The following is a 9451-nucleotide window of genomic DNA, read 5'->3' as shown; positions in this document are numbered from 1 at the left end:
CCCTCATCCCAGGCCCCAAGAAGACTTTCCACATCAAGCAGATGTTCACCTGCACATCTGCTAATGTGGTATACTGCATCCGCTGTTCCCTTTGTGGCCACCTCTACATCGGGGAAACCAAGCGGAGGCTTGGGGACCGCGTTGCAGAACACCTACGCTCGGTTCGCACTAAACAACTGCACCTCACTGTCGCGAACCATTTCAACTCCCACTCCCATTCCTCAGATGACTCGTCCATCGTGGGCCTCCTGCAGTGCCACAACGATGCCACCCGAAGATTGCAGGAACTCATATTCCACTTGGGAACCCTGCAGCCCAATGGTATCAATGTGGACTTCACAAGCTTCAAAATCTCCCCTCCCCCTATCGCACCCCAAATCCAGCCCAGCTCGTCCCCGCCTCCCTAACCTGTCCTTCCTCCCACCTATCCCCTCCTCCCACCTCAAGCCCCACCCCCATCTCCTACCTACTAACCTCATCCCGCCCCCTTGACCTGTCCATCCTCCCTGGACTGACCTATCTCCTCCCTCACTCCCCACCTACACTCACCTTTACTGGCTCCATCCCCGCTTCTTTGACATGTCTGTCTCCTCTCCACCTATCTTCTCCTCTATCCATCTTCTATCCACCTCCCCCTCTCTCCCTATTTATTTCAGAACCCCCTTCCCCTGCCCCATTTCTGAAGAAGCGTCTAGGCCTGAAACGTCAGCCTTCCTGCTCCTCTGATGCTGCTTGGCCTGCTGTGTTCATCCAGCTCTACACCTTGTTATGTCAGAGGTTAGCACTGCTGCCTCACAGCGCCAGGGATCCGGGTTTGATTCGACCCTCGGGCGACTGTCTGTGTGGAGTCTGCACATTCTCCCAGTGCCTGCGTGGGTTTGCTCCGGTTTCTTCCCACAGTCCAAAGATGTGCAGGCTAGGTGGATTGGCCATGGTAAATTGCCCATAGTGTTAGGGATCTGTAGATTAGATGTATTAGCCATGGGAAATGCAGGGTTACAGGGAAAGGTTAGGGGGATGGTGATGAGTCTGGGTGGGATGGTCTCCGGAAGGTCGGTGTGGACTTGTTGGGCCGAAGGGCCTGTTTCCACCCTGTAATGATTCTGTGATATTAATTCCTTCCCTGACAGCAAATCATTGACGACGCGCAAATGAAAAGTCAGGCGAAATCGACCTTTGCGTGTTTTTGATGTTTATGTGCGTGGGCACATACTATTAAAAGCTTTGTAAGTTGGAGACATTGGGTTTTCTTTTTATGTATATAAATACATTTAAAGTAATCACAAGTCATGCCTTTGATAACTGAATTCAAAATGCTTGTCTATGGCTGTTTCGGAATCCAGTGATCGACATTGTCACTACAGCCAACGGACAAAGCAAACTGACAATTATCAATGCGACCTGTAACACTTTTTAAAAAATGTTTGACACCGACAGGAAAATCTACACCATTAGCTTTAATTTTTATGACGGATTGTAATTCCGATAATTCTATATTTCAATTAAGAGCCGTGTGAGATTGAATGAAAAAAAAAGTGTAAACATAAACACCAGCCCGGCAGCAGCTGCACTTTTCAGTTTTTTTTTAGAATAAACGTGAAATACCCAAACAAGTAATTAATTCCTCAGAGCCTGACGCAAAGTACAAATGTGACATTTGTTATTATATGCTAACTATGCTGAGTGCTTCTTAAAGCAATGCATGCATCACCAAATGGTCTGGTTTTTGCCATTTATTATCCCATCCTTGGAGCTATGGGTGTTCCAGGTAATTTATTGTACCAAGTCAGTCGCTGTCTGAATTTAGCAACATTGGTGACGTTAGATTTGTCATTTTGCCAGGTGATTATCTTCTCAATATAGATAACTTTTCTCAGATGTAAGGTTTTTTGTCATTTCATGATACACTGTATTTACTTTAACTGTAAAATTACTCACCTTTTATTGTTTATATCTCTTCCCGCTCAACTGAACTAACTCTTCAGTTTAACTGTCTGACTGTTGGTAGAGTAAGTCAACGTTCATCATATTAATTGGTTCAATTGACAATTTTATTTCTGTCTTGTTCCTGCATCACTTCTTCACATTGCAACTTCTGATAGTGGTTTTCAATCATCCTACTAATGGCATCAAGTTATCACTTAAGTTATATACTTCTTCCTATTTATGATTCACATAGAATCCCTACATTGTGGAAGAAGGTCATTTGGCCCATCGAGTCCACATCAACTCTCCAAACAGCATTCCAGCCAGACCCAGCCCTCCAACCTATCCCTGGAGCCCTGTATTTACCATGGCTAATCTGCATAAATGCACAACCCTGGACATTGTGGGCAATTTAGCATAGTCAATCCACCTAACCTGCACATCTTTGGACTATGGGAGGAAATCAGAGCACCTAGAGGAAACACATGCAGACACGGGCAGAATGAGCAAATTCCAGTAGAACTCCGTGGGAAGCTGGGAAGTGATTGCTGGGCCCCTTGCTGAGATATTTGTATCATCAATAGCTGTAGGTGAGGTGCCTGAAGATTGGAGTTTGGCTAATATGGTGCCACTATTTAAGAAAGGTGGTAAGGAAAAGCCAGGGAACTATAGACTGGTGAGCCTGACATCAGTGCTGGGCAAGTTGTTGGAGGGAATCCTGATGGACAGGATTCACATGTATCTGGAAAGCCAAGGACTCATTAGGGATAGTCAACATGGCTTTGTGCATGGCAAATCGTGTCTTACTAATTTGATTGAGTGTTTTTGAAGAAGTACAGGAAGAAGATTGATGAGGACAGAGCAGTGGATGTGATCTATATAGACTTCAGTAAGGCTTTTGAGAAGGTTCCTTCTGGTAGACTGGTTAGTAAGGTCAGATCACATGGGACACAGGGAGAACTAACCATTTCGACAGAGAACTGATTCGAGGGAGGGTTGCTTTTCAGACTAGAAGCCTATGACCAGTGCTGTGCCACAAGGATTGGTGTTGGATACACTGCTTTTAGTTATTTATATAAGTGATTTGGATGTGAACATAGGAGATATAGTTAGTAAGTTTGCAGATGACACCAAAATTGGAGGTGTAGTGGACAGCAAAGAAGGTTATCTCAGATTACAATGGGATCTTGAATAGGCTGAGGAGTGGCAGATGGAGTTTAATTTACATAAATGTGAGGTGCTGCATTTTGGAAAGGCCAATCAGGGCAGGGATTATACACTTAATGGTAAGGTCCTGGGCAGTGTTGCTGAACAAATAGACCTTGGAGTGCAGATTCATAGCTCCTTGAAAGTGGAGTCGTATGTAGGCAGGATAGTGAAGAACGTTTTTGGAATGCTTGCCTTTATTGGTCAGTGTACTGAATATATGAGTTGGGAGATCATGTTGTGGCAGGACATTGGTTAGGCCACTTATAGAATCCTTACAGTGTGGAAATAAGCCATTCAGTCCAACAAGTCTACAGTGACTCTCTGGAGAGCATCCCACCTAGACTCATCCTCCCTCTTATAACCCTGCATTTTGTATGGCTAACCTGCACAGCTTTGGACTGTGAGAGAAAATTGGGGCACCAAATGAAGCCCACAGATACAGGGAGAATGTGAAAACTCCACACAGATGATCGCCCAAGGCTGGAATTGAACCCAGGTCCCTGGTGCTGTAAGGCAGCAATGCTGACCATTGAGCCACCATGCCACTTTTGAAATACTGAATGCAGTTCTGGTCTCCCTGCTATAGAAAGGATATTGTGAAACTTGAAAGGGTTCAGAAAAGATTTACAAGGATGTTGCCAGGATTGGAGGATTTGAGCTATAGGAAGAGGCTGATTAGGTTGGGTTCTAAGAAAGGGTCACCAGACCCGAAACATTAACTCCAATTCTTTTCTTCACAGATGCTGCCAGACCTGCTGAGCTTCCAGTAACTTCTGTTTTTGTTCCTGAATAGGCTGGGTCTATTTTCCCTGGAGTGTCAGAGGCTGAGGGGTGACCTTACAGAAATTTATAAAATCATGAAGGGCATGGATAGCGTTTTTTTTTTCTCTAGGGTGGGATGGTCCAAAACTAGAGAGCAAAGGTTTAAGGTGAAAAGTAAAAGATTTAAAAGGGACCTAAGGGGTAACTTTTTCACGCAGAAGGTGGTGCATGTGTAAAATGAGCTGCCAGGGGAAGTTGTGGAGGCTGGTACAATTACAACATTTAAAAAACGCCTGGTTGGAAAAATGAATAGGAAGAGTTTAGAGGGACATGTGCTAAATGCTGGCAAAGGGAACTAGATTTATTTAGGATATCTAGCTGGCATAGGCAAGTTGGACCGAAGGGTCCGTTTCTAGGCTGTACAGCTCTATGACTCCACACAGATAGTTGCCCAATGGTGAAATTGAACCCAGGCCCCTGGAGCTGCAGGGCAGCGGTGCTAACCACTGAGCCATCATGCTGCCCAACGGGGCCCAATCTCATGATGTAAATTCATTCATCTTCTTTCTTTGCTCTGGTACTTTGAAAAGTATTGTCATTTGATTAGAGCAAATGCTAAAGTCAAGTTATTGCACTGTCACAAATGTTGTTGCATGTGATAAATGGCATGTTTATTAAAGTGCAAATGGAGATCATTGTGGTATTGGCAATGTTACTGTTAGTGAATTCTGGCTCGGTCTTCAGAGCATAACTGAAATTTTGTTGTATTGTTGGCATTGATCTTTTGAGAGAATTATCATGTTGCTATCACAGTGTAATTGGAGAACTATTTTGTTACTGTCACTGTTACTATTCATAGTCAATGGTCACATTTTTGTAACTGTGTATCAATTGTCATGTTGTATTGTTGACACGGATTTTTTTTGATTCCCATAAAGAATCCCATAATCCCATGAATTATTTTGTGAAAAAAATGAACCACTGATTTATTCCTAATTGACTTTAAAGCAATTATTTTATTGTGAATGGATTTATTAGCATTGAGTGACAGACATTAAGCATTGATTTGCTCTATAGGAAATAGCATCAGGAGTAGGCCATTCTGCTCCTTTAGCCTGCTCCGCTATTCAATGGCTGATCCAACACTCCTCATGCCCACTTTCCTGTGTTTTCCTTGTAATTGATTACTCATCATTTCTCAGGACCAATTTTTCCAATCAATGTGGAGGATCCAAATGACTATCAGGTAGCTAAGAAGAGCATCTGACTGACCACTACATCACCGAGGCAACTCTCTGACACTGCCTCCAACTGCCCCCTTGATCATGACCCCACCCCCGACCACCAAAACATCCACAACTTCATCACCTCAGGTGACCTCAAAACCACAGCCTCCAACCTCATCGTTCCCCAAACCTGCACCACCCGCTTCTATCTCCTTCCCAAAATCGACAAACCTGACTACCCTGGTCAACCCATTGTCTCCGCCAGCTCCTGCCCCACCGAACTTATCTCCACCTATCTCGAATCCATTTTCTCCCCCTTGGTCCAGGAACTCCCTACCTATGTCCGTGACACCACCCATGCCCTCCACCTCCTCCAAAACTTCCAATTCCCTGGTCCCCAACACCTCATCTTTACCATGGACGTCCAGTCCCTATACACCTGCATTCCCCATGCAGATGGCCTAAAGGCCCTCCGCTTCTTCCTGTCCCACAGACCCGACCAGTCTCCCTCCACTGACTCCCTCATCCACTTAGCTGAACTCGTGCTCACCCTCAACAACTTCTCTTTCAATTCCTCCCACTTCCTACAGACAAAGGGGGTGGCCGTGGGTACCCGCATGGGCCCAAGCTATGCCTGCCCCTTTGTAGGTTACGTGGAACAATCCCTCTTCCGTAGCTACACTGGCCATAAACCCTACCTCTTCCTCCGTTGCATTGATAACTATCGGCACTGCCTCGTGCTCCCAGGAGGAGCTCAAGCAGTTCATCCACTTCACCAACACCTTCCACCCCAACCTTAAGTTCACCTGGACCATCTCTGATACCTCTATCTCCTTCCTGGACCTCTCTGTTTCCATCTATGGCAAGAACTGGAAATCGATATCCATTTCAAGCCCACCGACGCCCACAGCTACCTAGTATACACCTCCTCCCACCCACCTTCCTGCAAAAATGCCATCCGGTATTCCCAATTCCTTCACCTCCAATGCATCTGCTCCCAGGATGAGGCATTCCACTCCCGAACATCTCAGATGGCCTCGTTTTTCAAGGACCGCAACTTCCCCCCTTCAGTGGTCGAGAATGCCTTCGAAAGTGTCTCCCGCACTTCACGCAACACATCCCTCACACCCCCTCCCCACAATAACAACCAAAACAGAATCCCCCTCGTCCTCATGTACCACCCCGCCAACCTCCGGATCCAACGCATCATTCTCCGACACTTCCGCCATCTGCAATCCGACCCCACCACCAAAGACATTTTTCCCTCCCCACCCTTACCTGCTTTCCGGAGGGACCACTCTCTCCATGACTCCCTTGTCTGCACCACACTCCTCTCCAGCCCCACCACACCCGGCACTCTTCCCTGCAACCGCAGGAAGTGCTACACCTGCCCCTACACCTCCCCCCTCACCCCCATCCCAGGCCCCAAGAAGACTTTCCACACCAAGCAGATGTTCACCTGCACATCTGCTAATGTGGTATACTGTATCCGTGGTGCCCGTTGTGGCCTCCTCTACATCGGGGAAACCAAGCGGAGCCTTGGGGACCACTTTGCAGAACACCTATGCTCGGTTCGCACTAAACAACTGCACCTCCCATTTCAACTCCCCCCCCCATTCCTCAGACGACATGTCCATCGTGGGCCTCCTGCAGTGCCACAACGATGCCACCCAAAGGTTGCAGGAACAGCATCTCATGTTTCACTTGGGAACCGTGCAGCCCAATGGTATCAATATGGACTTCACAAACTTCAAAATCTCCCCTCCCCCAACCGCATCCCAAAACCAGCACAGCTTGTCCCCGCCTCCCTAACCTGTCCTTCCTCCCACCCATCCCCTCCTCCCACCTCAAGCCCCTCCCCCATCTCCTATCTGCTAGCTTCATCCCGCCCCCTTGACCTGTCCATCCTCCCTGGACTGACCTATCCCCTCCCTAACTCCCCACCTACAATCACCTTTAGTGGGTCCATCTCCGTGTCTTTGACCTGTCTGTCTCCTCCCCACCTATCTTCTCCTTTATCCAACTTGTTTCCACCTCCCCCTCTCTCCCTATTTATTTCAGAACCTCCTTTCCCTGCCCCATTTCTGAAGAAGGGTCTAGGCCCAAGACATCAGCTTTCCTGCTCCTCTGATGCTGCTTGGCCTGCTGTTTTCATGCAGCTCTACCCCTTGTTATCTCATCATGTTTCATATGTTAAGTTACAACACCCTTATTTTGCATACTGGCTTCTTTGGGTGATTTTGTTTTTATACATGTTGACCGATCAGTTTCAGTGCAAACTTTCATATACACTTGATTGACTTCTGATTCTCATTGTTAAATAATCTGTGTCCTTCTAACTCCAACACTTATTCTTGCATTTTAAAAAAAAAGTTCATCAATGATTTTATTTTTGTTATCAGCACATTTCTTTTCTTTCATTTTGCTAGAAAATTTGCCGGACTGTATCTGTCTTCGTTTATTCAATTTGTGAGTTTTCGTTATTTTGTTAAACAGCCATTTGCTTTTCAATATTGCTTGTAATTTGTATGATTATTTAACATTTTCTTCCATTCCATAAGCAGTAAATTTCAGTGCATTAACATGTCATTCAGATATACATTCTAACTAAGATTGTTTGTAAATGATTTATTGCAATAGGAGTTGAACAAGTTAAGTTTCTGCTTGGGTGCTGTGCCACAATCACATTAATCTTAGCTGTCCCTCAATTTCTCTTTCTATACAGCTAACTTAGTGGTCATCGTGATTCTGGCCCGAAGACGTTGCGGCCTCTCTGAATGTATTATTTACTATGTGATATCCATGGCAGTGACAGATCTCCTGGTCATTATCACTGCAGTGATTTTACACCGGACTTTTGGTATTTATTTCCCATTTAGTTTCTTATCCATAACACCTGTGTGCAGTCTACTTGTTGCCACAATTTATGTGGCACTAGACAGTTCTGTTTGGTTAACAGTTGCTTTCACCTTTGATCGATTTATTGCCATTTGTTGCCAGAAGCTAAAAATAAAATATTGTACCAAGAAGACCACAGTGCAAATTATAGGAATAGTGCCTCCACTGGCCTGTGTGAAAAATATCTTCATGTATTTCATATGTGAACCTGTGTACACAGTTGAAAATGTACCCTGGTTCTGCAGAACTAAACCAATTTTCTATACATCACCTGCATGGACTGCATATGATTGGATTCGTTCCATACTAACCCCTTGTTTGCCTTTCATTCTTATTTCACTGTTCAATGCTCTTACTGTAAGACATATTCTAGCATCGAATACAACTCGCAGGAAACTCCGCACCCAGAGCATCGTAGAAAATCAAAGTGACCCAGAGGTGGAGAAGCGTCAAAAGTCCATTGTTTTACTATTTGCCATCTCAGGAAGTTTCATTGTGCTAAATATGTTATATTTTGTAACGATCCTTTATGTCCGTATTGCTGATGTCCGATATTTCTCAGATTCTGTTTTCAGTCAAACAGCATTTAACATTGAGGAAATCGGGTATATGCTTCAGTTTTTCAGTTCCTGCACCAATCCATTTATTTATGCAGGAACCCAGAGTAAATTCAGATTCGAGTTAAAAAGGGAGGCAAGTTATCAACTGAGTCGATTTGTTAAATTATTTAAATTTTGAAATGAAGAATGAAACTGTAAATCAACATGACCCTCCAGAATTATTGGCAATAACATAAACGGGCACACTTCAAAGCTTGAATTACTTTTAGAATAGAATAGAATATCCTTTATTGTCAAGTACAGGACTACAGTGAAAAGTTTTTACAATGGCAGACGGCGCCATCTTAGGTACAAGTACCTAGGTACAAATCTTGGATACAAAAGAGGAATTAAAAGGAGAAGTAGTAGCATTACTTACAGTGTCTAAAAAAATCTAAGAAATAAGATAGTTATAACATAGTTAAAGGTTGACATTACAGTCCAGTAAAGAATTTCAAATAGCAGCAGTTCATTACGTGGTCTGACTGCTTGCACCAGGCCCCAATCCAACAACTGTCCTGCTCTGCTCCAAGCCTCAGGATAGCTCCACACTGGCACTCAGCTGCACCAAAGTAAGTTGCACTGCTCCGGAATTCGGGCTTCCCCTCACACTGCTCCGGGACTTGGGTTTCCCCTCATTAATACTGCATGAACAAAATATGTATAAGGAATTCTGTACTACAACTCAAATCCATATTCTATTTGTTCCAAATTATTGCCAGTCCATCGTTGTTTGACTACCTAAACAACTGCAGTTCTATACAGCTCCAACATGACTTGCCAATTTTTATACTGTATGCCTTGACCAATGAAGGAAACCATGCCTTCTTG

At 44.6% G+C, this 9451-nt stretch overlaps 1 protein-coding gene across 1 annotated transcript; it reads left to right on the top strand.

Annotated features, from left to right (window-relative positions):
- Nucleotides 1–1698: 1698 nt before the first annotated feature.
- LOC125487595 (probable G-protein coupled receptor 139) lies at nucleotides 1699–8759 on the top strand. Its single transcript, XM_048619411.1, has 2 exons — nucleotides 1699–1768; nucleotides 7849–8759. The coding sequence occupies exons 1-2, from the start codon at nucleotides 1699–1701 to the stop codon at nucleotides 8757–8759; spliced, it is 981 nt and encodes a 326-aa protein (XP_048475368.1).
- The last annotated feature ends 692 nt before the right edge of the window (nucleotides 8760–9451 follow it).

Source organism: Rhincodon typus, chromosome 42, assembly GCF_021869965.1.
Source record: "Rhincodon typus isolate 14 chromosome 42, sRhiTyp1.1, whole genome shotgun sequence".
In the NCBI taxonomy this organism is placed as follows: domain Eukaryota; kingdom Metazoa; phylum Chordata; class Chondrichthyes; order Orectolobiformes; family Rhincodontidae; genus Rhincodon; species Rhincodon typus.
The sequence above is the reverse complement of the archived record's forward strand: the minus strand, read 5'-3'. Positions and strand labels throughout refer to the sequence as shown.